The sequence below is a fragment of the Lupinus angustifolius genome, chromosome LG09 (assembly GCF_001865875.1).
Source record: "Lupinus angustifolius cultivar Tanjil chromosome LG09, LupAngTanjil_v1.0, whole genome shotgun sequence".
NCBI lineage: Eukaryota > Viridiplantae > Streptophyta > Magnoliopsida > Fabales > Fabaceae > Lupinus > Lupinus angustifolius.
The window spans coordinates 20,495,998-20,523,862 of NC_032017.1; the positions used below are offsets into that span (position 1 = coordinate 20,495,998).

The window sequence follows — 27,865 nt, forward strand, 5'->3', positions numbered from 1 at the left end:
AATGTTGAGTGTGCTTATGTTGTGTAGTAATGTGATTTAGTGAGTCCTATATCAATTTCAGCTAATATTGTTGAAAATGGTTTTAAAATGTGTTGCTAGTACTTTTCTTTATCATATGACATTATATAGCAACATAAATATGTAGTTCTGTTAAAACAAGCCCTGTCAGTTCAAATTCCTCAAAAACAAGAAATTGTCTGAATGTTTTCATTGATTGGGTAAAAAAACTTGTGTTGATATTATAACAACTTTAAGCTGAGTTTTGTGATGGAGACATTACATCACTCTCTGAACAGGTTGTACAAGCAAATACAAATCATGTTGGATGTGTCAAGTTTCAAGAATAGAGTTTAAAACTCATTCTTCAACAACTTAACATTGGTTAAATATCATTTATGGGTAGACACATCTTGATATAAACACAAAAGTAATAGCCCCATGAATTACATACAGCAATGGCCTAAAGAAAACTAACTGGAGTAACAGCTATGTGGGAAAAGTACCAAAAGATGCATCACTTATTTATGATGGATATGGACAATTTTATAGTTGTAAGTTATCAAAATCTTCAATAGGAAAGCTACTGCTGCTATCTTGTCCACCTGTGCTCCAAAGAAAACTGGCGTATTTTGATGAACAATAAGTGTTGTCAGCATCTGCTTCCAATGCTTGAAGATATCTCAGTTCTGCTGCCCAATTATCCTTTCTTACTAACCATAAGAAATCAGCATATCGGCTGAATGCCTCGGCCTCGGGTGACTCCACCAAAACGGAACGCCTATAGTACTCTTCTGCCCTGCAAAACCGTATTGAATGCATGAAAAGAGTGCAATATCATTTAAGAAGTGTAGCAATACCTTATCAGAAAATTGCTTTATGTGAGAACTTACCTATCAAGGTCATGGACAACAAGGTAGAGGAAGTGTGCATAGTTAGAGAGAAGAAGGGAATTGTAAGGCATTCGGCGCAAATGCTTCTTGTAATAAAGCTCAGTTTTGACATACTCCTCGTATGTATCCCCTTCAAGCTTCACAGACAGTGGTGCTACAAACCCTTTCATTGTCTCATACTCCAAAACCTCATTCCCTATTTCTTTTTGCAACATCATTGAAGCTTCTTCCACAATTGAATTCCACAACACTTCCTCCTCTTGTGTCAACTCCTTCTTTATATCCTCCTCTTCAGAATGTTGCTGTTTACTCTTCTTGTCATTCAAGGGTAGAGTCTTTGTGACCATGGATGAAGGAGTGACTGCCATAACAGTGTTGCTACTCATAGAGAACACAGAGAAGTTAGCTAATAGAACCATCAAATAGACCATAAGAGTTGGTGTTTTGCTGAAAATTTTCTGGAACAGCCACACAAATGAAGCATCCATTTCACTCTGCAGCTTTGCCATGACACCTTGCAAGTCTTCCCTGCAAAGACTCTCCCTTGTTTTGAAGGCATGATGTTGAAGCTCATGGATGGTAAACAACATTGAAGAGAAGGCTTTATTCACAGAACAATAAGTACTCAAATCACTTGCTTCCTTAAGACCCTTTTGCAATTGTAGCTTCTTCTTGATCATCCTAATGGACAAAGGAATCTCCATGGTGTTCACTTTCCTTTCAAAGCTGAGTCTCAAAATTTCATCTCTTTCTGGCCAGCTTGGTGCCTCGGGCTTGATACCAAGAATAGAAGGTTCCAAAAGCTCAGGCTTAACTCTCCAAAATTGAGAGGAACCATTTTTGAGTTCTGAGCTTTGCATATTCTCAGAGTCAGTATAAGCAATCTCCTTGCTATTATCATCGTTGAAACGGGCACAATGGGCACGTTTTACTCTTTGCAGCCTCAACTTCTTGAAGTCAGAGAAGGCAGAATTACAAGGCCTTAGTGGAAAAGAAGGAACATCATCACGTGGAGAAAAATGGGTTCTGAGGTGCCAACACTTGAAATTGGTAGAGACCCTTGAGGCCATTTTGGATCACCAAGTTCTTGGAGTGATCACAGAAAAAAATTAATAACACTTCAAAAATATATCAGCTAAGAGGCCCCCAAATATATAGTAATCAAAGTCATGGTACAAAGTTTACTTTTTTCTGGTATCAAATAATCTAATCACAAATCAGATCACTGCAGTGTTGATTAATAGAAAATGGGTAATAGAAAAAGCAATCCTTTTGTGGTAAAAATATGTGTCAAAATCAGAAATTTAAAAGGGGTGTGGCTGGAATCGGATACAGAACAAAAATGGCATGAATTTTAGGATGAGGACATGTGGAGTTACAGTTCAGAATGAAAAAACAAAGAAAGATGCAGATTCATCATAAAATTCAGTGTAGTATAATAAAGAGAAAACGAGGATGTTTATGTTTAGGGTTGATAATCAGTACATGGTTTTAGGATGAGTATAAGAGAGCAGTGGATAACACGTGGGGCCTGATGAAAGTGGCAGTTGGAAAAAGACATAAAGTTCTAAGATATTTTTTTAATGTCGATTAATTAAAAACAAAAGTTCTGAAGATATTTTTTTATGTCAATTAAAAACAAAAGTTCTGAAGATATTTTATTAGCTTTTCAATGGAATTCATGGTGATTGGTGGATGATGCCCTTTTTCCTTGGATGAATGGCTTGTGATCATGCATGCACTGGGAGTCATATGAATCAGTTCTCACTACAAACGTAAGTGTCATGATGAATCGCATTTATCCGAAATATTATTAAATTTCAAGTCACTTTTTCTTTATATATCTTTGAAATAAAATTAATTAATTTTTGAAAAGATAACCATAATAATGAGATTTATCCGTAATTAAGTAATGATTGGACATTATTTCATCTTGTCTAGAACTTTGTTAACCAGATAAGTTTATAAAGATACATTTACATGTTTGGATAATATTTGTTGTTTAATAGCATACACTGAAATTGAAATTAAGACAAGTTTAGTAGATGATCCTTTGTTTGGAAAATAGAGAAAAAATACATGTGGCTATACTAAGAACATGAACAGGATGATTTACCATCATTCACCCAAATACGATGACAACACTACAATTGTACTGTAATAGATTTGATTACAAATTTTATAACTTAATGAAGCTTCTCTGGACTCTACATATTTTTCAATATAATCTCTTTAAGCTTTTGATCAAAATATTATTTTCAATCTGACATTGGGTCTACTTCCATCTCCAATATTGGTAGCACATTCTAACTTAAATCCTAAGACATCTTCGCCATCTCCACAAACTCCTTAATGAAATACCATTGTGCTTCTTCAATTTCAAGAACTCGTATGGGATATCCTTAATCTCCATTAGGAGCTTCAAAATTATGTGCATAACAATTCATCACAACCTTCTCGAATTTTCTACAACTGATCAAATCAACGATTCTGTCCGGGAAGGCACACAAGGTTGTGACCAAGAGTACAATTCTCGTGGTTTTGTATGTGATCCTACAACATAACTCCTATTGCGTATGCCACACTAGATTTATGGAAGGAGTCGAATCAAAAGATGGACCTCTAGATGAGGTTCACTTTTCACAAGGCGAGTGTGTCGACACACATACTCATCTTGTGTTCAATGGAGAAAAGGAACGATAACCCACACAATGCCAAATGTCTCAAGGGTTGTACCTTGTTTTTGCAAACCTGAGATGTGGCGACTGGCGAGAGACTCGAGAGATCAGCTCCACTCTTAACAATTAGTGTAGAGTCTGGGGTCAATTAAAATGGTCGAGAAGAATGTGATTTCAAAAAGAACAAAATCTTAAACAAACTGGGTTACATACCCTGATACACAGGCGGGTCTAATCCAATTTATGATACGTCAAATTCTTTAAATGCTGAGCATATGTATTAAAACTGTGACTAAAAAACATACTAGCATGTGAGCACACAAAAAATGCATGTTCATCAACTCAGAGAGGCATTAAACTTCAAGAGCAAGGACGAAGAACAAAGAGGGAGTGCAGTAACAATGAAATATAGGAGGATAAATGCCCAAGTAAGTCTGATAGGTTATTAGTACATCAATGAGTTTGAGACGCATAGAAAACCAGCATAATGGTAGATCGAAACCATTTTGGGGCCAGTCCAGTTTTGATAACAAAGCTAGAGAGTATATGTAACTAAAAAATGTGCAAACTCTAATAGACAATTTGAGAAACGTTGATATAAAAACTCGGGGAAAATTGTGAAGCCCAATTCTTTTTTACAGCGGAGTAGAGTTGGGACTGAAAAGGGGGCTCTGATGCTACGATTGACAGTAGAAGCCTTTTAAGCACCAACAACATTCATCGGGCACAAACAAGCTACGAGAGGATAATTATAGCTATTTATTCCAAATAATAAAATAAGTCATAAGCAAAAAATGTGTTGATAGCACAAACAGCTAAATAACATCTATAATGAGGAACGACAGAGTTTATGAAATTCTAACAAAATCCCAACATCAAAATGCATTTAAAAGCAAACAACAATCTATTCATCAAAAAGACCAAAACCGATATCATCATCTGATTCCTCAGCTGGCTCTTCCTCCTTCTCGGGCTTGGCAGCAGCTGCAGCTGGAGCAGCACCGGAACCAGCAGCAGGTGCAGCAACAGCAGCTAGAGCAGCAAATTTGCTTGGATCCTGTAAACATAATTGTCAATTAAAAACAAAAGTTCTGAAGATATTTTATTAGCTTTTCAATGGAATTCATGGTGATTGGTGGATGATGCCCTTTTTCCTTGGATGAATGGCTTGTGATCATGCATGCACTGGGAGTCATATGAATCAGTTCTCACTACAAACGTAAGTGTCATGATGAATCGCATTTATCCGAAATATTATTAAATTTCAAGTCACTTTTTCTTTATATATCTTTGAAATAAAATTAATTAATTTTTGAAAAGATAACCATAATAATGAGATTTATCCGTAATTAAGTAATGATTGGACATTATTTCATCTTGTCTAGAACTTTGTTAACCAGATAAGTTTATAAAGATACATTTACATGTTTGGATAATATTTGTTGTTTAATAGCATACACTGAAATTGAAATTAAGACAAGTTTAGTAGATGATCCTTTGTTTGGAAAATAGAGAAAAAATACATGTGGCTATACTAAGAACATGAACAGGATGATTTACCATCATTCACCCAAATACGATGACAACACTACAATTGTACTGTAATAGATTTGATTACAAATTTTATAACTTAATGAAGCTTCTCTGGACTCTACATATTTTTCAATATAATCTCTTTAAGCTTTTGATCAAAATATTATTTTCAATCTGACATTGGGTCTACTTCCATCTCCAATATTGGTAGCACATTCTAACTTAAATCCTAAGACATCTTCGCCATCTCCACAAACTCCTTAATGAAATACCATTGTGCTTCTTCAATTTCAAGAACTCGTATGGGATATCCTTAATCTCCATTAGGAGCTTCAAAATTATGTGCATAACAATTCATCACAACCTTCTCGAATTTTCTACAACTGATCAAATCAACGATTCTGTCCGGGAAGGCACACAAGGTTGTGACCAAGAGTACAATTCTCGTGGTTTTGTATGTGATCCTACAACATAACTCCTATTGCGTATGCCACACTAGATTTATGGAAGGAGTCGAATCAAAAGATGGACCTCTAGATGAGGTTCACTTTTCACAAGGCGAGTGTGTCGACACACATACTCATCTTGTGTTCAATGGAGAAAAGGAACGATAACCCACACAATGCCAAATGTCTCAAGGGTTGTACCTTGTTTTTGCAAACCTGAGATGTGGCGACTGGCGAGAGACTCGAGAGATCAGCTCCACTCTTAACAATTAGTGTAGAGTCTGGGGTCAATTAAAATGGTCGAGAAGAATGTGATTTCAAAAAGAACAAAATCTTAAACAAACTGGGTTACATACCCTGATACACAGGCGGGTCTAATCCAATTTATGATACGTCAAATTCTTTAAATGCTGAGCATATGTATTAAAACTGTGACTAAAAAACATACTAGCATGTGAGCACACAAAAAATGCATGTTCATCAACTCAGAGAGGCATTAAACTTCAAGAGCAAGGACGAAGAACAAAGAGGGAGTGCAGTAACAATGAAATATAGGAGGATAAATGCCCAAGTAAGTCTGATAGGTTATTAGTACATCAATGAGTTTGAGACGCATAGAAAACCAGCATAATGGTAGATCGAAACCATTTTGGGGCCAGTCCAGTTTTGATAACAAAGCTAGAGAGTATATGTAACTAAAAAATGTGCAAACTCTAATAGACAATTTGAGAAACGTTGATATAAAAACTCGGGGAAAATTGTGAAGCCCAATTCTTTTTTACAGCGGAGTAGAGTTGGGACTGAAAAGGGGGCTCTGATGCTACGATTGACAGTAGAAGCCTTTTAAGCACCAACAACATTCATCGGGCACAAACAAGCTACGAGAGGATAATTATAGCTATTTATTCCAAATAATAAAATAAGTCATAAGCAAAAAATGTGTTGATAGCACAAACAGCTAAATAACATCTATAATGAGGAACGACAGAGTTTATGAAATTCTAACAAAATCCCAACATCAAAATGCATTTAAAAGCAAACAACAATCTATTCATCAAAAAGACCAAAACCGATATCATCATCTGATTCCTCAGCTGGCTCTTCCTCCTTCTCGGGCTTGGCAGCAGCTGCAGCTGGAGCAGCACCGGAACCAGCAGCAGGTGCAGCAACAGCAGCTAGAGCAGCAAATTTGCTTGGATCCTGTAAACATAATAGTTCCACATATAAGAAAGAATAATACTTTCAACTATTTGGGAGTCAGATAATCAAAAATGTAGAAGACAATACCTTCAGGTACTCCTTAACTTCATCTGCCTGGGGGTAAGAATATTCAGTTGCAACTGCAACAGCCAGAACATTCTTATAGGCATTGACAAACGCGTGTGGAGCAGCAGCAAGAGTAGGATATGAAATGGCCAGAGATAGAGAAGTAACTTGGGAGACACCAATAGCAAACTTCTCAAGGAGATCATCTTCAGTGAGATCAAGAACCTCCGGCTTGAACACAGAGCCGTTATCATAAACAGAAAGGACCACAAGCCCATATGAGAAGGGCCTTATGCCAAGCTTGGCAAGCAATGCAGCTTCAGAAGAACCAACCTTGTCTCCCTTCTTAATAAGTTCCACAGGTGTAATAATTTCAACAGTACCCTTGTTAATCTTTGTGGGAATGTTGAGCACCTAAAATGCAGAAATTTAATGTAAACATAATATCCAACACAGTAAGAACTAAGAAATTTTCAACCTGCATATAAAAAGGAATGCAAACCTGGAAAAAAGAGGTCTGAGATGGATCGAGCCCGGTGTTGCCTGGAGGGACAACGACATCAATTGGAGCAACCAAACCAACACGAGCAGGAGCTCCAACCTGTTGATATTTGACCACGATTAACACATGTATACCATAATGTACAATAATGTTTGAAAACCCAATATGAGTCAATGAAAACATGATAAATAATAATATTAATCTAATTGTTCTGGTTTCCAATTATAAAGCTACAAGTATTCAAAATCGAAAATAGAATTAGGAGTATATCAAAAAGCATTCATAAACAATTCAATCATTTTGCAGTGTCGATAGTTCACATGAAACATTGCAACCACAAGACTGATTTAGGGGAAATTGAAAATAGAGCATAAAACATCAACTACATATTACATTAACTAGATACAAAATTGACAACAATCAAATCAACTTCAAACATGAAAATAGCAATTACACGGCATACAAACAAGACGAGATATGAAAAAACAGTGAAAAGGTAAATGTACCTTGTACTTAGCAACTTCCTCGCTAACCTCCTTCAAATCACCCTTAGTGAAAATCAACCCAACATTTCCCTAATCCAATTAACAAAACATTAGACACACGAATCTTGCACACAAGGTCAAAACAGTAATTAAAGAGAGAGACGAGAACTTACAACAAGAAGGGGAATAAGGTTAAGGAAAGCTTGGTTGCCAGTTTTCTCAGCATGGATCCTAACAGAACGCTTCATCATAGTGTTCTTTCCCATCAGAACCACCGAATCGCCACGTAGACCTTGACGAATATTCTGGAGCTGGGTGGATCCAACATTGTCAGCGTTCACAACTAGGATCTGAGTGTACTCATCAAGAAGCTCGCACAACTTGCCATCATAAGCGATTTTCTTCTCGGCTTTGGTAGCTTTTGGCGCCATTGATTGTGAATGGATTTTTGAATTTGTTTTTTTATAGGGAAACTAAAAGAGGAAGGAAAATCGAGGGCCAAGACGAAGCGAACAGCGTCAAGGCGGACAGCAAAACGGTGCCGTCTCTTTAACCTTCTCTTTCTGTTTAGAGTTAGGGTTTGTGGGAAGAGAGTGTAGGAAACGGTGGAGAAAGAAGAGAAATGAGTTGATATATTAGTGCAATTAGGGTTCTGTATAACCTAATGGGCCTGTCATTGTTAAACCAAGTCCAATAGGCTTCAGATAGCTAATGTATAGTTGTATATAGTTGGTTTGAGGTAGGAATGACAACGGGACGGGTCGGGGGCGGGTTTGCACATACCCGAACCCGATCCCAAACTCAATGGGGTTGAAAATAAAGTATTAAAGAAATGAAAAACAATGGGCAATGATGGAAAGTGAAATTAGAAATGAAAAACAATGGGCAAATGATGGAAATTTCAATTTTAAAGAGTTCGGGTTCTGTTCGGACGGGTACCCACGGTTCAGCTTTTATTGCCATCCCTAGTTTGAGGTTACAATTCAGTGGTGTAAGACATGCTAAATCTTCAAAATAATTAAAAGATTAAAGGTTCGAATTCTTGGGGTGACACTCATGTGTAATGTAAGGAAATACATTTGCTTATATAAAAAATAAAAAAACCTGATGGGATTTTATACTAGTAAATTAACATCTTTTTGTCTGGAAAAGAAATTTAATAGTTTTGTAAATTATATAAAAATAGTTGAAAAGTAACTAATTAGAGGAATATATTATGGAATTTAACAAACTTCTAGATATAGTGACTAATTGTTCACCCATATATACTTGGAGGTTAAAGCCCCATATGAATTGGTCAGACATCAGGTTTAAAAAGTAACATAAAAAAAAATGCTTCGCCATCTTTTTTCATAAAAAGCAGTAAGGAAATACGAAAATATATATTAACTCCCAAGTTCTAATTGAATTCTTTCAACTTGTAACACTATTTTATTCTATTATTGTCAAAGGAATTGTTGAAGATTAACAATTTCATGAAATGATGTTAAGGAAATATGTAGAATGCTGAATAGTTGGGAATGAAAATGAGTATGAGTACTATGAGACTATCTTCTGGCAGTAGGAGTATTTTCAGCAACAAAGAAAATTATCAGGAATTAATTATATCTAGGTAATCCAAATATTTAAATGAGTCATGTAGTGTAGTAAATGCAACAACAACCAAGTATTCTTCTTATACTCTTTCCTAAGCTTTCCCACCAGTTGCTTTTCACAGTTTCCGATCTTCCCCAACAAAAGTAATATTGAAATAGAACCTAAAGACATTTGCACAAATCTCTACCGAGTTATGAATAATTAAGAAAAAAGTAGTAATTGACATGATTCATTCATAGATGTTAAAACCGTACCGTACAATGGAAAATATATTTGCAGTAGTAAATCTATTAAGAATACCAGGTTGGAGTTTCAATTTTTTCGATGATGCAAAGTCTTTAAACTTCTATACAATCCACAATAGATTAATCTATGTTATGGACACTTGAATTGAACCAACGTAGAAGATAGGAGTATGTTCTCAAAAAGTGCATCTGCGGGATGTGGATGTGTTTATAAAGCATACAAACGCACGCAACTGTTTTCTAAAAGAATGGCACTTCCCAACAGAAATAATTTGACTTATTCTTTTTACCTCAACCGCTTTCTAAAATTATTGCTGATGGAAGTTCTTAAAATATATATTTATATGAGTTCACTAACTATTGCCCTAATATATATCTAGATAAAATTTATTAAAAAAACATGTGGCTAATTTCCTTTTTCAATGAGAATGTGCTTGTACTAACATGTGAAATCCTTAACACATGTGTTTTTTGGTTTTCGCGGTTATTCTTTCACACTTGAGTCAATTTTGTCTGAACTGAAATATCTACAAATTATATGAGGTTAACACTCTTAACGGCTATTTTTTTCATTCATAATATTCGAATTCCAATATTATGTTTAAGAGAATTAAACATATACCAACGGACAATCCTCACTATTAACACATGTGTTGTGTTGGTCACACTTAAAATAAAAAAATAAAAAACTGGAAGCAAAACCAGGACACCCGGTTTGTTTTGCATGGATCTGAAATCTAATAACCCAAAAGTGTGAAAATCTGTCCCTTCCAATGGCTTCCACTTACAGAGACCGCACCTCGGAGTTTCATTCATTGTCTCTGACTCTTAAGAAAATTGTTGGATCTACTCCCACACCCTCTAACCAAAATGCTCCTTCCATATCCCTTTATCAACAATCCGATTTCAACCGAAAAGCTTCCCGAATCGGTGTTGGTATTTACGATACCTCCCAGAAAATCGCAAGGCTCGCTCAACGTAAGTAATAATAATAATAATACCACCCCATCTTTCCCTTTTCTCTTTTGTTTGATTAATAATGTAAAAATTGTCTCTTTTTAATTCGTGTGTGTTAATCAGTGGCGAAGAAATCATCCATGTTCAATGACCCCATAATGGAAATTCAGGAATTGACAATTCTGATTAAGAATGACATCACCGCGTTGGACTCGGCTCTTAAGGATTTGCAAAACATTCAGAATATGGAGATAGTTGATGGGAATTTCTCTCAGGATAGGATTGTTCATTCTAATGCTGTTTGTGATGACTTGAAGGCCAAACTCATGGGTGCTACCAAACAACTTCAAGATGTTTTAACTACTAGGACAGAGGTTAATGAAATAAAAACTTTTTTGTGTGTGTTTGTCACTTTGTCTATTGTAGCATAGATAAGAATATTACATTGGAAATATAGGATTACAGATAAACTCGTTAGAGAGAAAACTAGGTAACACTTATTATCAGAAAAGGTAGTAGAATCTTGCCTTGCCTTACGTGGTTTGCCTTAAGGAGAGTGGATTAGATGGAGCGTAACCTGACTGCAAGTGGTAGAATGAGACCCAAAAATAATTAGGCCAAAATATTAGTAATAAATACAGGTTGTTTATAGACATCATCTACAATATAACATTATGGCTTCTTTTGATTTATGTAGCCGAATCCACTTAGTGGGAAAAGGTTTGGTTGTTGTTGTTGTTCAGCACATGCCTGATCCAGGTTGTTGATTAATCTTTGTAGCTGACTCCACATAGTGGAAAACACATTTATTGTTGTTGTTATGCCATGTTACTGGCTATTTTTCTCCTGGCTTATTGATGTCCTTAATTTTGTGCATATTCCTCCAGAATATCAAGGCTCATGAGAACAGGAGGCAGATATTTTCCAAGAATGCGGCGCCGAGGGATAACCCTTTTCAGCATCAACCAAAGCCAGTCACTGAGCCACCCCCTTGGTCAAATTCATCAAATGCTTCTGAGAGTTTACAACAAGCATCAACGTGAGTGGTTTCTATCAAATTATAGGCTAAAAGTTGTTATTATGCCATGATATGAATGTACCTTATCAATCCTTACGTCCATAATTTAAAATTAGGGAGTCTGGCACAATATGCAAAATGAAAAATTCGGCTGCTGTGGTGGGTAGTTTCTACTATTCTCCATGAAATGTTGGAGTTAGCTGTTGGTGTAACCCATTTCCAAAAATTAAATCTTTGACTTTGATACTTTATTTACTAGATAAGAAGTATACAGAGTGGTAGTAATCTAAGAGAAGCAGAACACATATTTCATATATTGATAGGTGATCCTAGTTCGTCTTGCTGAAGAAATTGAATCTCATACTTGATAGACTCTTAAGTAATGCAAGGGTAGGCCCAGGTTTGTCCGAATAGAATATCTAAGTTTGATATTTTTGTGATGGCCTTCACAGCCTTTTGCTGAATTCTCTTTCAGATGTTTATTTTTTGTCAGATATAAAAATAATTCAGGAGCCTTCACCTAATAGCTTAAGTTTTTTAGAGTTAGTTCTTGACACGGTATTAGAGCCTTGATAAACAAGTAATTAGGAGTTTGATCTGCCACCCCATTCTTATTAATAAGAGGTGGAATTTCAGCACACGCTAGGTGGGTCTGTACGCTGTTGGCACTTCAACCCCACATGCTCTTTATGATGGGGTGTGCTGGGTATAAAAACACATCAATGACTTTTCACCCAACAACTTAAGCTTTTGGGAGGCTCGGTTCTTGACTGTTTTTAATCTGATGCATCTACAAATATCAACAAAACCAGGTGGGGAATGGTTAAAATCTATGTACTATGTAGTTATTTTCTATCTCCCAATATTATTCTACCACTTATAAATTTAATGCCTTCTCTGGAATGTGACTACGATGAGTTTTGGCATTGTAGGTGAGTCTGGGAAGTCACTTAAAGTGGGAACCTACAAGGAACATATGATACTTTTAATATTTAAAAGTTGTGATGCACTTTGGTTGTATAATTTATCGTGTTTTTAAAATAAAACTTCCCTCTTTCAAAAGTCCATGGCTCTTCATGTTTTTTAGAAAGATAATTATTTCTTAAGACCGTCTCATTATATGTATTTATAACTAACTAATAATATATTCATGTGTATCTTTTATTTTATTTTAATTTGAAGTTAAAATGGTTGGCCTCTAAAAGTTTAATTGTCGGAAAATGATTCATTTATAGCTATATCTCTCCTGCAGGTTACCATCAAATGGAGTTCCAGCCAGTAATCAACTAAGGTATGTTGATTGATTGTCCCTTTTTCATTTCTATGTTACATGTCTATATACAAGTTTAGAAAACCTAATCATCACCTTCATCCAGCACTTTATGTAAAAACAGGTGGTGTTCATTTGAATATCATGGATCATAAAATTCGGGTTGCATTTAAGGTTAAATTCTTGCATGTTGCTTTCTTGCTATTTGCGATGATGAGCGCAAGGCATCTGCTAAGATTTGATTATGTCCGTTGATATATTTTTTGAAGAACAATGGAATGTCTATAAAGTTTATCGAGCCTTTTAGTAGTTAGAATTTTAACCTGATAATGTGGGTAGGAAATCAGCTGGGCTCTATGTTGAGATAACCGCCTCGGTTTCTTACATTGTCGAGGCTCTGTCTAACAGGGTCATGGACTTTTTTTCTCTGTTTAAATTTATATGAACTTCTCTCATTGTGTGCATGGCTGATCTTGTCTGTGTGTTGCATGATGCATGACTGAATAGAATTTTCTGCCCGATAAGAATATTAGTTTGATGCAGTAGTTTTTCTATTTAATTTGATATGGTTTTAATTCCCAGTATTCAAATATGAACTGGATAAAGAACATGCATTAAAAATGTGTGGGTGTTTATTGTCCGTTGAATCCTCAACTAATTTGGGTGATGTTGCATTGACAAGTTTATTAGTTGTTAGAGAAGTGAGCTAAGGCACTTTAGATGGTCTTCAAATATTATGTATGTCTTTTGAATTGTTTTCCAGTACCGAACACAAGAGTTTTACATCTTACTTTGTCCAATTTTAAGTTGGATAGATACCTTGCTATTTTCCAGTTGTGGTAATTACAGAGCAATTTGCTTGCCAGAATTCCACTATAGTTTTTATAAGAAACTGGAAAAGCATCTACGTGAAAGATTTTAACATCTTAATGTTTACATTTCTGCCATTTACAATTTGCATTCCATAATTGAATCGGCAATTATCAGAATGTCACAGAATATATGTTTAATATGGTCAACGGTCATTGAATTTTGGATCTTGTTACAACTCAATTAAATGCCTAATACTGAAGCAAGCTTAAGAATGATCTGGTAAAAGTTATCCTTAGGTTCTTGACATGCGTTGGTTTTGGATATGAATTGCTTAAATTTTCTAGGTATCCATATTTTCTAACTTACTTCACAACTTGTTGTAAATTTGCTGATTCAGACGAAGGTTAGCTGTGGACAACACTCCATCCCAGCAAATGGAAATGTCTATGGTGCAGCAGGTTGTTCCTCAGCACGAAAACCATGCTCAAAGTCGGGCAAGTGCTCTACACAACGTGGAATCTACTATCACGGAACTTAGTGGGATTTTCACGAATTTGGCTACAATGGTTGCTCATCAAGGGGAACTAGCTATCAGGTTTATCTCTCTCTTTACTTGAATATTTAATATTTGATACTCCTAGTTCGCCTTAATTTAGTTGAGATCTTCTTGTATGTCAAAAAATTCAAATCATAAACTATTAGTTTGTGAAGCTATAGCGGTTCAAATTTCTAGCAATTAGGATTAAATCTGCCTAATTGACATGGGCAGGATTGATGACAACATGGATGAATCATTGGCAAATGTTGAAGGAGCTCATAGTTCTTTATTGAGGCATCTCAACCAAATATCATCAAATCGGTGGCTTCTAATCAAGATATTTGCCGTTCTGATTCTTTTTCTGATGATCTTCTTATTCTTCGTGGCCTAATATGCTTGCATATGCCGATCCCGGAAGTCATACTTCATGGCTCACTTGGATTTGTCTTCCTCCTTCTATGGAGGCAAAAAAATTATACATGTGTAAGATGTAAACTTTTTCATATTCCCATATTATGCTGTTTGGGAATCATTATTAGGTGTTTTTAAAATCTTGGGTGGCATATAAGCCCTACAACTTTTAGAATTATACGAGTGCTTGGTAAATTGATATAAAATCACAATATTCTTTTAGACGGTGATGGAGATTTTATTTTGGGAATGAAATTTTATAAGATGCAAAAAGGGAGAAAGAAGAGGACAATGGTTCTAATTGTAAAGCATGTATTGCCACATGCCTGCATGTTACCTAGAAAATGTGGTATGATAAAGTCTTTTGTTTCAATTGTGCATAATGTAAGAAGCTTTTGGATATCGTATAGCAAAATTGATTTATTTCTTTGAACTTTAATGTGTGAGATGATTATTGAATGATTCTATATTCAAGATCTTCGATGTCTTATGGTTTTGTCTATCTTATTATTTGTGATGCGTGCAATGAAGTCTGTGTTTGCATATGTTAAATTCTATGTGGTTTCTTCCCCCCTCCTCCTTTTTTGTTGCATATCTATATACCCTCACATATAATGTCATGATTGTGTATAAATCTTGATATTTACAGTGCATAGATATTTATATTTAAGATTTATACACAGTCAGTACATCATTCACCATTTTGTATTATTTTTTTCTAAAGAGTTAATAATAATAAAATATATATTTAAATAATACAGTAAAAGTGTATAATCCTAATTTAATTTGTATTAAAGTATTGTTTATTCATTAATACATATTAGTAATGATAATAAATAATAGATGTGTTTTTAGTATAAAGATTTATATACAATAAGTATATCATTTATCACTTAATTATATTATTTTTTTAAAAATCAATGATTATTAGATATGAATAGTATATAATACACTTTTAGTATATAAAATTTTTACACTCTTAATACACATGCTATTAATATTGCCTTGTCCAACGAAAAATATATTTACATATCTTACATACATATGTGATTAATGTTGAAATCTAGATTAAAAAATGGTGTGCATAGCATAGATAAATATTTAAAAGGCTCAAAAGCCAAATAGAGAAAACAAGGGAAATTTTATCCAAATAATGTAATTTGTAAACTAATTACTCAATGAGATAAAATTATCAACAAAGACCATTGGACCCGTGTATTTTACACTTGAAGTCATTACAATCTTATTTGAAAAAAGTACGGTAAAATGAAGTATTTTGGATATAAGAAATACGGTTATGGTACAATATTAGTTGGAAAGAAAAGTGTCAAGCAGTAAAAGTCCTATAGCAAATTAACAATATATATACTATAGCCAAAATTTGAAATAACTTCTCTCGTGGTATAATTTTCATTTCCTATTTTGCCCTTCACATTATTTAATTTTTACAAAAAAAATTATATAATCCTAAGCAACCACCACTAATACATTAATTAACCACATATCTTATCTTAAATTAAACATTATCATAAACATAAAAAATATAATATAAAGTACACCAAACACAATAAATACATTTTAATTAAAAAAAAATGAAATATATAAAAATTAAATATATACTATCACACAATATTCACTGGCAGACACTTCTGTACACACTAGTAATAATATAAGTATAAAACATTCATAGCGGGAGAGACTCAAGTGCTTGGTCTCAATAGGGTTATAATAGCCATCATTCTTGATTTTACACATTGTAAGCTAGTCATATATGAATCACACAAAATCCATCCATCATACATACAAAAAAATTAAAGATTAAGCACTCAAAAAAAATTAAACAAACACAAATAGTAAAAATCATGTTTTCGAAACATGGTGTGTAAACAATGAAAAAAAAGTAAAGATTAAACGTACCAAGAATAAAAATGTAGTTTCTAAAATAGGTAACATAGATAATGAAAAAGATTAAAGTTTAATCATAGAAATGTAGTGAAAATCAATTTTTTGAGACATGCACCATAAACAATAAAAAAGATATAGATTAAACATACAAAGAATCAAATGAATGGAGTTTCTGAAACATGCAAATAAAAAATAAAAATATATTTACATATATTAAAGTGTAAATCTAGATTATCAAAAAGGTGTGGATATTTTCTAAATAAGGCCCTTTATAACCTAATTACTCAATGAGATAAACTCATCTATCAATTTTTGGATAATAAAAAAACTATTTATCAATTTCTAGAAGAAGGGTTGTTATGTGGTAGATCTAAGGTGTCATTACAACATCCAATGATAAACCTATCACTTGATATTAGGAATGATTATTTCCAATAATAACTTGTTAAGGATACATATCATCATGATACTTCTACCAACATATTTATAAATTTTTTTTTTATTAAATATTTTATATAAAGATTTTGTGTTTATACGGTTGAGAATACAGCGATGAAGTACATCATAATTATGTAAAGTTTTCAACAGCATAAAGATTTTGTGTTTCCTTACAACAATAAATACGGTTGAGAATACAGTTCAATATATATAAAACAGATATTAAATTTACCAAAATAATTATGTATCAGCGCTTGGTGCTATCGTAATCGACGATCTCGGAGTCGGTGACGGATCTGGAACTCTGAACGATGGATCGTCCAATAGAATTGATCCAATCTTCTTTCTCCTTCTCCGAATCAGCGATGAAGTACATCGTTTCGGACCTTGTCGAAAGTTCGAAAGCGTACGGCTTGTTTATGACGTCCTCCGCGCCCTTCGCCGTCAAGCACGACGCCACCGGGATGACGCCACGTGGTATGGAGGCGCGTGTGATGGTGGATTCTTTGAACCAGAAGAGCTTCCCTTGCTTCAAAATGAACCACCGTCGTCGCCACGTCTTGATGTACTCTCCTTGCTTCATAAGCCACCCGGTTCGCTCTGGGTTCGACCAGAACTCCACGCCGTCGTAGTCGTTCGTCTTCTCCTTCAAGCCCGTCGCTGCGCGCCACAGGCTCACCATCGGAGATGGATTCGGTTCGGTTCGCGCTCCGAAACGATAATAACAAGAATAATTTAATGTGAACTGAAATTACAACTCACGAGAACATTTAATTGAAGCCTCTCTTAACAAATTCCAGATTCTCTCACTCTGTCACACAACTCACCTTTTTTATTATTATTATTATAATTACACACTTTTTATAAATATCAGTTTTATATCATCTATTATTTAAATTTAATTATTATTAACAAAAATATATACATTATGTAATACAAATGATATATTGAATGTGTATAAATCATTATACTGAAAAATATAAATATTATACTTTTATATTATTAATTTATTACTACTGGGAAGGAAAAATTATACGACTACTTGGAAAACAGAAGAAAAAATCACAAACTTCCAAATAATCGTTCCATCATTCATAATCTATACGACAAGCCTTGGTTTGTTCAAAAAATAAAACCATCGCATCTGAGTGGATAAGAGTTGATTACTCTAAATTTTATGTGATAAGTTTAGGTTGATTATGTGAATCCCAGGTTGAGGCAACAAAAATAATGCGACATCATTACAAACCTTTCCTAAATCCAGTTTTCGTGTGAAATATCACGACCATGGAGCAAAAGAAAAAAACTGAAAATAAACATTTCAACATATAATCTAGCTAAAATCGCAAATACCTTCCATTACACAAGGTTACATCACTTCCAATAAACTTTACATCAATAGAATCATGGTAAGCTCCATATGCAAATAATCTGCTAAGGCTGAAAGCAGGATAAGAATGTTTGTGCTATTTAATTCCAAAGTTAGAGCTGTGAGATTGACCACCTCTCTCACTCACATTATCATCATCTATTTCACTGCTATCCAGACAAATACCCTTTTGGTTTACACTTACTTCAGAACTAGCATTACTGCTTGTGGCATGAGGAGAGTCTGAGACACTCACAGTTCGGCTATGCTGAGACCCTGACCGCACGCTATACATAGAAGATGCTGGAATGTTTGTCATTAATGGCCTTAAATTGCCTGGAACCCTTCGCCTTATATCCTGTTCAAAAGAGAGATGATGGTTATATATGAGAAACTGAGGTCTCCAAATTCAATCTTGAAGCATCATGTATCCAGGAAGGGAATGAATGATTATAGCATTTCATAAGTACTTATTATACAATAGGTGATTCATATGCAGTTGCATTACAATTATATACTCAAAGGTAAGTAGAAACACAGGAAAGGTGGAGAAGATGCATACCATATGCCTAATAGCCATATCCAATGATTTCTTCGAGAGTGTTCTTCCGAAACCAGAGCTTTCTGGAGAAGATGACTTTCCAGACAGATTACTGTGGGGAGAATTTTTGTCATCTAGTCTGGGTGGTGCTAGTTTCCGCATATTTATTACCCTCTCAACCATTTTGGTGCCGATCACAACAGGACTGACATTGTCATTTACTTTGGAGTACCCACGACTAACTGCTGGCATGGAGCTTCCGGTTGTATGAGAAATACCATTGGAGGACCGTCCTCTAGAAGGGGAGCATGATTGACGCTTTGGTCTGCCAGTAGAAGCAGGCTCAACAGATGAAGACCGAGAATTGGGTGCTCCTGGCCTTCCCCTAGTTGCTGAGAGCGGCCTATCTGGTAGTGTTGTCCTCAAATTGGGCGGAGCATCAAGTGAAAAGCCAGGCATCTCTGATGGCTTCCATGGTCTTGATCTCACTGTAGGTGATGTGCCATGTGATGGTTCCAGCTGCCTTGACGTAATGGGAGCTGGCTTAGAGATTGAAGAAGTCTTAACTGAAGGAGCAAATATGCTGGGTGCACTTGATGGTGTAGATGGTCGTCGAGTTGGGGTAGATGCCCTTGATGTGGGTCTGGATTGAGGTAAGGTAGGTCTGCCAGTTGGCATTGAAGATCTTGCAGTAGATCTTGACAAAGGCGTGGAGGATCGAGATGGAATTGTGGGTTTAGCAGCAGAGACTGTAGTCTTAGTAGCAGATACCATAGTCTTAGAAGCAGAAACTATGGGCTTAGTCGTGGAAACTGTGGTCTTTTTCATAGATACAATGGTCCTAGTTGAAGGTAAAGTTGCCCGAGAAGTAGGTGTTGAAGGTCTCACTGATTTTGAAGCTGTGCTCAAAGTAGAGCGTCCAGTAGTTGCAGGTCTTAATCCTGGATTCGCTGAAGATGGGGTCCTCCTATTTCCACTACTTGAAGAGCTCAACCCAGGGGAGGAAGCTAGTTGTTTAGATACAAAGTTGTTCCTTCCAGTGGGCTCTGACTGAGGATTTGCCAACTATAACCACAACGAAACAATTAAGAAAAGTGATTTTATGCTACTAGAATGAATTTTTTTTATAAATTCTATTATTATGTACATAGTACACAAACCTTGACACTAATAGCAAGGATCCTACTATTAACAAATAAATCAATTAAACCGTTCATGGCAAGATGGTAAAACATGCAATATAGTGTGAAGCTAATTTCATTTACTCCAAGGATGTTAGCTGCTTCAAATCAGGCATCAGTAAGTAAAGAAGTGCAATGATAAGTTAATAACGAACAATTTATTCTCGCTCGTTAAGAAAACCATTTATTTCTGTCAAGTTAATTTCATTGTGCATAAGGAATAATAATGATATGGTCACACAAAAGCTTTGCTCAAAACCATGAGCTTACAAGAAAAAATACAATTCCTATAGTGATTTCAAACCAAATGCAGAAGGCATACACCTTCAATAAAATTGCTTACTCTAGATTTTAATGCTGTGGGTCTTGCAGTTGGAGCACCAAGCTGACTCATAACAGTTTTTTGAGTTTCCATCTCCAGTGAAGGAAATAGAGGAGTCCCAGGAGGAGTAAGAAGCCTGAAAAGACAATAAGGATGCTAAGCACTGATCATTCTGCTTTACATCACTTAGAAACATTAAAAATGTCATGCAAGTTATACCCATAGTATGTGTTTGGTAAGACACTTGGGTAGCTTATAAGATAGTGAACTGACTTTTTTAAATATACCAAAAGTAAGCCACTAGAGCTGTTTCGTAAGGGAGATTTTTTCGAAAAAAAATTAGCAGCTTAAAAGCTCTCATTTGATAAGCTAGTAAAGATTGCTTATAAGCTATGGACTGCATAGTTTTCGTCTCGATTTTACCCCTAACACTTTCCAAAAACGATAACCTTTTACCATCCCATAATTAATACCTACTCAATTATTCCATTTTTTTACTTTTTTTTTGCGAAAAACACGTTACCTAATAGTAGTAATAACAGTAATAAAGTTATATGCACACACATGCGTGTCCAATTACATCATTTTCATGTATAGGCTAGCTGATCAACTAATTTTTACCACACACTTCCATTTTAATAAGTTAGCTTATCAACCTCCAACACCTAGCTTTCAGCTAGTTGTGCCAAATAGAACCATACCAGGTAGCTTACTACATTATCAAATAATGATAACCTATGTCTGGAAATTAGTGTTCAGTAATTTATTTCTATGTAGTCCACACACATATCTACATGAAACTTGTTAATGTCGAAAGGAAGGAATTTTCAAATGAGAATAATAATGAGTTTAAAAATAAAAGAGAACTTTATTAACATTTTCAATATCATGATGATCATATTAAAACCGGAGTTCTAAATGGATAGTTCTTGTCTCATAAATTATTTCCAATTTCAATGAATGCATTGAAGATAACTGAACATCATTTAACAACAAATAACTACAAATACTCCTTAACCCGCCTGTGTCAAATATCTCCCTAAAGGATGTGTAACATTTAGCCTGCGGACAAAACATGACAGAGCTGGTTATTCTGTTATCTTTGGTTCCACCATTTTAGTGGGTTTATAAAATACAATAAACACATGGAACAAAACCATGTTATGTTCCATACCGTCCTACCATGTGTACCAAATTCTAAGGGGAAATTTGTTAGTTGGTTTTTGGATGGGAATGGAGGGAAGGGAAAGCCTTCCCTCCAAAAGTCAACTCTCAAGTGCTCAATATATATGTGGTGTTACTATCAGCTGCAAGATGTTAAACATTTTCACATAAAAATATATTCTCTATGAACTACATTCTACAAAATCCATCATCGCAATGATTATAAGAAACACCAAGGCATGTATCATAAAGAAAACAATTGTTAAAGGGAAATATAAAAGGTACCAGGCACTAGCTGCACATACCAGTCATAGTCATTCTTATCATTTTCCGAATTGAGAAAATCATCAACACCAGTCTTACGCGTAGGACCTGCAACACAAAAGGTACCCTATGACAAAAGAGAAATCCACAAAAGCATTCACTTCAACCACTTGAAATTACAACATAAAACAAATTCTACATTAAAATTTAAACAAAAAATAGAATCATAAAAAGGGAAATGTATACCTAATGGAGCATCGAAATCCTGTGAGGCGCGAAGCAGGAGATCGTTCCCGTGGTCCTTCTCGCGGTTCCTCATTTCGAGGAACAAAGTGAGCTCATCGTCTTTATCCTTCATGAGAGAAGACCTCAGAACACCTAATTGCTGCTTCAACGCAGATTGCATTTGAGATTCCTGAGCCCTAAAACTACGATTCATTCCCAAGATCGAAACCCAAACCGAATGTGTAGAACAATAATAGTAACAATAACAAAGAAAAACTCGCAATCGAAGACCTAACTCAGTTTCATCGTTCCATCCACACCAAAAGTAAAATATAGATTGAAATAAAAGGCAATGGATGAAAAAACGAAATGGTAATTAGCTTAGCGAGAATGAGAAGGCATTGTGAGAGAAAGAAGCGAATAATAAGAAAGGAAGCATTGGGAAAGAGGTTGAATGTTCGAGAAGGTTCGATTGAAGGGTAAGGGATGTGTGAAATGGAAAGGTGAGTGAGACATGAGAGTGGAGAAGAAGAGAGGAGGGGCAAAAGTGGTAATTATGAAGATGTTTGAAGGAGGAAATGGAGAAAAAATAGATGCCCTGCACTTTGCTGCTATTTCTGTCGCTTTAAGCCTACGTTACATGGATGCTTCCCAATATAATCACTAGAAGAGACTCTCTCTCTTAATAATCTTATATGTGAAATATCAATTTTACCATATCAATATTCTCTTTGTTATTATCAATCACATACCCTCATCATTTTGTTACTAATCTTTTTGTTTTTGTTTTTGTATGATTACTTTTTTTCCAGTGTTCACCATGTTAAGGAATTAAAAGGTCCAACACTTATTAAAATAAAACATTGTAAATACAAGTTTAATTTTATAATATTTACATCTAAAATCCTATGTTAGATAGATGAGGAAGAATTGTTTTTGAACGTTCTCATGTCCACGCCTCTGTGGTGAAAGGGAGATTGAACATTGAGGTCTTTAATTCTTTATGAAATGAAAATTGATGGAAAGATAAATATAAAGAAAAAATGTTTTAACTTATAGTGTAAAGTCTCATTAGATTTTTAAGATCAATAATTCGATTTTTGATAGTGATATTTGTTGCGAGAAATAGTCATGAATTTTGAAAGTGACTAATTTCTTATAAAAAAAGTGAATAAATATCATTGGTAGTACTAAAAAGCATTTATATTTTAATTATTATTAATTTTAATAAAAACAAATACACATAAATAAGATGACATTATGCAGGACATCATTAATAAAAATTTAAAATTTATACTTGGAGTACATGTACAATTAGGGTAGACAAAGAAACAGTGAGATATATTGTGAGGGGTGCCGCATCGAGTAGGTTAATGTACTAGAAAAAATTCCCATAAAAAATTAGATATCACACATTGATGTCGTTGAAAAAGTACAAAATAGTGTATAGATGGCATTACTTTTTCGTCCTAACTTTGGATTCATGCACTGATGCACCCTTGCTTGTATTTCTCAAAGGAAAAACATACTTATGTTTGAGTTTTTAGGACATTAATACTTAATGCCTTTTATTTAGAGAGGACGTGACAGAACGGTCCAATGCATGAGTACCCTACCCCCACCGTCTACACTGATAGCCATTTTTGTATTTATATTTTAATTTTGAAGCAATACAAAGGTTCTTGTGTGATTTTGTATAATCTAAAGGCCATGGTATATTAAAAATCACATTGGAGATCAAACCAAGTTTCATCATTTCCAACTCAGTTGACTATTAACAAATTGAAATGGGATGGATCAGAAGTTTAAACATCGATCTTTTTACATCAGAATCAACAACCAATAAAATTTTGACAATATATTAAAAATTTAATTGTAGTTAAAATAAAATTATAAATAATAACACCAAAAAATATAAATACATTTTTCTTCAAAGACGTTTTCTACATGTCTTCACACATTTTTTTTTTGGCTGAGATTTAATAGCAGTATCTATTTTATTAAATATTTTTTAAAATAAAAAAGATGGAACCAGTATATATTATAACCCATGCTTCAATTAGCTCAACATAATTTCCCAAAACATTCATTGAACAAAGAACAAAAAGGAAGGCGAATGGGATAAGAGTGGCATGACTAGACATCATTTGCTCTGAATCTGAATGCTCTCTGATACTAGAGAGTCCAATACTAGCAGATGTTGTAACATATGGTATTTAAAAATATTAAATGGTACAAAAATCATGTGTTCAATACTTATTAATCCTCTGATATGTATTATTATTTGTATTAAGGTGTATGAGAAGAACATCATTATTTGGTTTAACATTCTCATACACTCACTAGAAGAACATCATGTATAAACTCGTACATTTTCCACACGAGATTCATCTCCTCACAGTCCACTCAGACTGAAATAGAAGTATTTATATGAAGGTTAGAGTTAGTGTGAGTATTATTATTTGTATTAAGGTGTATGAGAATGAGGGAAGAAGGGATTTTGCCATGAATGGTGCTTAATGTTCTTCGTAAATGCAAGTACACAGGTTTTTTTATTTTCTTTTCCTTCTTTTTATTTAATTTTTTATTTTCTAGAGTGAATTATATTCCAGTGTGTTTTTTTAATGATGTTTCTGGTGTCTTTGGTTTAACAAACTTATTTTTGTTTGTCATTGGTTTTCTCTTTTATGTATCTTGTTATGTTGTTTTCTGTTGTAAGTGAACAGTGAATATAATATTTTGTTGTTTCACTATTTTATTACAAATTATCTCATAGCATGAATTTCGTCTGCCACATGCACCACTTCATATGATGTGAAAATTATTAAATATTGAAATCGTGCATGGCAGATACAATTTCTATAAACCTTATACTATCCTAGTAAATATTTAAAAAAAAGTTACACTAGAATAGTAAATAAGTAGTCAAGTAAACCAGTCATGTAAATTTGCCCATCATCTGCATCACTTCCACCACCATTTGCTTCATGGTTGATCCAATAATTGCTACCATCAGGACCTGACACCTTGAACCTGTCCAAAAATAAAATTCAAAAAACTCATCCAAACCACTTCACACTTCTTACTCAATGATTTCACATTAGACTAATAGTGATTTCTCACTCAGTTTGTACTGACCTTTCAATTACAGATTTTCCTTCCTTGTACTTCTGGCTATTCTCATGAGCAATCTCCTGAAAGGAATCAAGTATGAACTTAATAGTACTAACATAGAAACTGGAAAAAATCATGCATTTGAAGCACTGGTCTAAACTTACATATTTCCAACCAACAATTGATCCACAACCCACACAGAAAATGTCAGCAACAGTATGCATTCCAGTTGTCATCTGTCTATCGTCTTTTTCTCCGAAAGAAACATTTACGCTGTCAAAGAAGAACACATTTTAAGCATATCAGTGAATAGAACCAACTGCAAAATAGGATGTTATCTGTTTGTGATTTAAGATCTATAACTGTGTCTAATGTATATCCTCAAACCTGTTCTTGGACAAAAATGTCGACCGAGTAGCCTTTCATTCTTTTTCTTCCAAGTTTTAGAGAAAATAAGTGGGCATAGTATGATACACAGATACTATAAGAGAATAACCATTTCAATATTTTTAGTAATTGGCTAATAGCAGAAGGTGCACAATTCAAGGATAACTTACACCTTATTGAAGAGATAAGCTTTCCCATGTCTAGAGTGGAAAGACTGAAAAAACAAGACAGGCAAAAATGGTAGTCAGATTAGTTGTTCTTATATAAAAGGCCCAATTAAGATTTGTTTGTCCCAATTAAAATTCACCACAAAACCATCAAGATAAGAAAAGGCTTAATTTTTGGAAAGCTAAATACTGCATAAATCTTCCCTGAAAGCTATGAACTCGGTTAACATTCACCAGGAAGCATAGATAAGAAGCGCTTAACAATTAATCCAAATGGAATTCCATGGTACAAATCATAGCACGCTTAAACAATGAATCAAAAGCAAGCTTGGGTGGTTATATAACAAAGTATGCCAAAGGCAACCAAGTCCCAAGTCACGGCGAAAATGAAAATAAAAAACAATTAAGTAATGATACTTAACACAATCAAATTTCTCCAACCAATATGATAAAGTTGGTTCAAATTCTACTTAAGAGGAGCAACAATGTCAAGTGTTCCTACACTCTTGAGTCTTCCAAGTTTAACTGTAGAAAAATGATGCAGCAAATATTTTCATGATTTCCAGTATCTAAGTAATTCACTCCACCTACTAATTACTATCAGATATGGTAAACAACAATAGCACAATACCATCTCATAAAAATACAAAACTCAAAAAAAAAAAATTATAAAAGGAAGAAATAGACATTTCTGAAATCAACAAATTCATAACTAAAAGAAGTTGTTCAACTCAATCATCAAATTGGACTCCTGTAAAAGTCAAGAGCTGTTCATAAATAAAATTAAATACACACGTGACACACCTGCTTAAATTAAATTAAATACCCATTACATGATGCTACTGTGAATATTCATACCCATATGAGAGAACGAACTCATATAACAGAAAAATTAACAATATTGGGATAAAAATCTAGCAAAAAAAATTGGGAACCCAGAAAAAGTAATGGGTAAAAATGAAACCTTTGAAACGATGTCTTCAGAAAGAGCAAGATGGGTATGGCAGTGTTTGCAGCTATAGATCTTACCCTCCAGATGAAGCACGAACAACCTTCCCATAACTCAATTCTCAGAATTCGACACAGGAATTGAAGATCAATGAAGGATTAATATATATAAAGGGTCGTAGTGAAAATCAACAAAGAACCAAGTCAACCAAAAATCATACAAGGGTCAAGTAAATTAAAGCGATGAATCTAGATATGACGTGAAGGGTCAAGTAAATGATTAATTTAATAATTTGAATTTTCATGATATATATACACTAACTTTTCCATCTCCCCTTATTCCTATTTGTTTTTGTGTTTTATTTAGTGGGTATTAGTATTTAGCTATTTCATTTAGGAGATTTAAATATCTACTCACTTTCCAAACTTAGAGGGGCATTATTGAAAACTAAGTACATATTTCTCCATTATTGTCTCACATAGTATTAACCTAACATATTGGTAAATTCAACATAATCTCTAAAAAATAAACTAATTCTTTAAATATTTTAAAATATATACCAAACGTGGGATAATGTAGTCAAACTACATTACTCATGTAAATTTTCCGTCAAGGGATAGATAAAATAACATCTTTGTAAAAATAGTAGTGTTGGTTTTGAAAATCATCTCAACCTCATTTTCGTTATATGATACTGTTTTGGCAGGTTGAACATGAACAAATCAGAGCAGGGAAGAGTTGGCTACATGCACCATTGGAGTGAACAGATTATAAGTCAATGCCATCTCCTCCATTTGTAAGAGTATCATAATTCTGATATAGCACATCAAAATCATGACAAATACAAAAAGTACAAACTTCTTCTGAAATTAAACAGTCTTATTAATTTTTTTCTTATAAATCGGGTTTCCTGTAGAAATATTCCATAATATTTTTTACATTCTTAGTCCTTTTCCTATGAAATTTGTGTCTACTTGGCACCAAATGTGTAAGGTGTATCTTGAAAGTATACCATTTTTACAAGAACCAAAAACTTAAATAAAAAACATGTGGGAAAACGTATCTAAAAGTGTAAATCCTAACTTAGGAGAAGAACAGTGACATAAAATAAGTCATTAGAACATTAAAATAAAATTTTAGGAACTATTTTCAAAGAAAGTCCTGTTTCCAATGAGAACAAACTTAAATAAG

At 34.3% G+C, this 27,865-nt stretch overlaps 6 protein-coding genes across 7 annotated transcripts; 1 reads left to right on the plus strand and 5 right to left on the minus strand.

Moving 5' to 3' along the window:
* LOC109357009 lies at positions 305 to 2,385 on the minus strand. Its single transcript, XM_019600683.1, has 2 exons — positions 891 to 2,385; positions 305 to 796 (listed from the first exon to the last, which is right to left on the minus strand). The coding sequence occupies exons 1-2, from the start codon at positions 1,958 to 1,960 to the stop codon at positions 544 to 546; spliced, it is 1,323 nt and encodes a 440-aa protein (XP_019456228.1). The 5' UTR covers positions 1,961 to 2,385; the 3' UTR covers positions 305 to 543.
* LOC109357253 (60S acidic ribosomal protein P0-like) lies at positions 6,440 to 8,412 on the minus strand. The gene is made up of 5 exons (XM_019601075.1): positions 7,974 to 8,412; positions 7,822 to 7,890; positions 7,316 to 7,414; positions 6,835 to 7,227; positions 6,440 to 6,747 (listed from the first exon to the last, which is right to left on the minus strand). Exons 1-5 carry the CDS (start codon positions 8,229 to 8,231, stop codon positions 6,595 to 6,597), a joined length of 972 nt encoding a protein of 323 aa, XP_019456620.1. The 5' UTR covers positions 8,232 to 8,412; the 3' UTR covers positions 6,440 to 6,594.
* LOC109357522 (syntaxin-31-like) lies at positions 10,320 to 15,043 on the plus strand. The gene is made up of 6 exons (XM_019601526.1): positions 10,320 to 10,619; positions 10,722 to 10,972; positions 11,486 to 11,637; positions 12,869 to 12,907; positions 14,097 to 14,294; positions 14,469 to 15,043. The coding sequence occupies exons 1-6, from the start codon at positions 10,415 to 10,417 to the stop codon at positions 14,626 to 14,628; spliced, it is 1,005 nt and encodes a 334-aa protein (XP_019457071.1). The 5' UTR covers positions 10,320 to 10,414; the 3' UTR covers positions 14,629 to 15,043.
* Positions 17,109 to 17,821, minus strand: LOC109355865 (pleckstrin homology domain-containing protein 1). The gene has a single exon (XM_019599120.1). It carries the CDS (start codon positions 17,671 to 17,673, stop codon positions 17,239 to 17,241), a length of 435 nt encoding a protein of 144 aa, XP_019454665.1. The 5' UTR covers positions 17,674 to 17,821; the 3' UTR covers positions 17,109 to 17,238.
* Positions 18,326 to 22,630, minus strand: LOC109357438 (mucin-5B-like). The gene is made up of 5 exons (XM_019601400.1): positions 22,079 to 22,630; positions 21,874 to 21,940; positions 20,426 to 20,540; positions 18,923 to 19,966; positions 18,326 to 18,718 (listed from the first exon to the last, which is right to left on the minus strand). The coding sequence occupies exons 1-5, from the start codon at positions 22,269 to 22,271 to the stop codon at positions 18,458 to 18,460; spliced, it is 1,680 nt and encodes a 559-aa protein (XP_019456945.1). The 5' UTR covers positions 22,272 to 22,630; the 3' UTR covers positions 18,326 to 18,457.
* LOC109357439 (protein yippee-like) lies at positions 24,181 to 26,976 on the minus strand. 2 transcript variants are annotated; one of them, XM_019601402.1, is made up of 6 exons: positions 26,690 to 26,976; positions 25,729 to 25,772; positions 25,336 to 25,444; positions 25,196 to 25,251; positions 25,017 to 25,090; positions 24,181 to 24,204 (listed from the first exon to the last, which is right to left on the minus strand). In XM_019601402.1, exons 1-6 carry the CDS (start codon positions 26,783 to 26,785, stop codon positions 24,194 to 24,196), a joined length of 390 nt encoding a protein of 129 aa, XP_019456947.1. In that variant the 5' UTR covers positions 26,786 to 26,976; the 3' UTR covers positions 24,181 to 24,193. The 2 variants fall into 2 exon arrangements, with proteins under 2 accessions (XP_019456947.1, XP_019456946.1); XM_019601401.1 differs by lacking the exon at positions 24,181 to 24,204 and having other exon boundaries at positions 24,895 to 25,090; positions 26,690 to 26,975.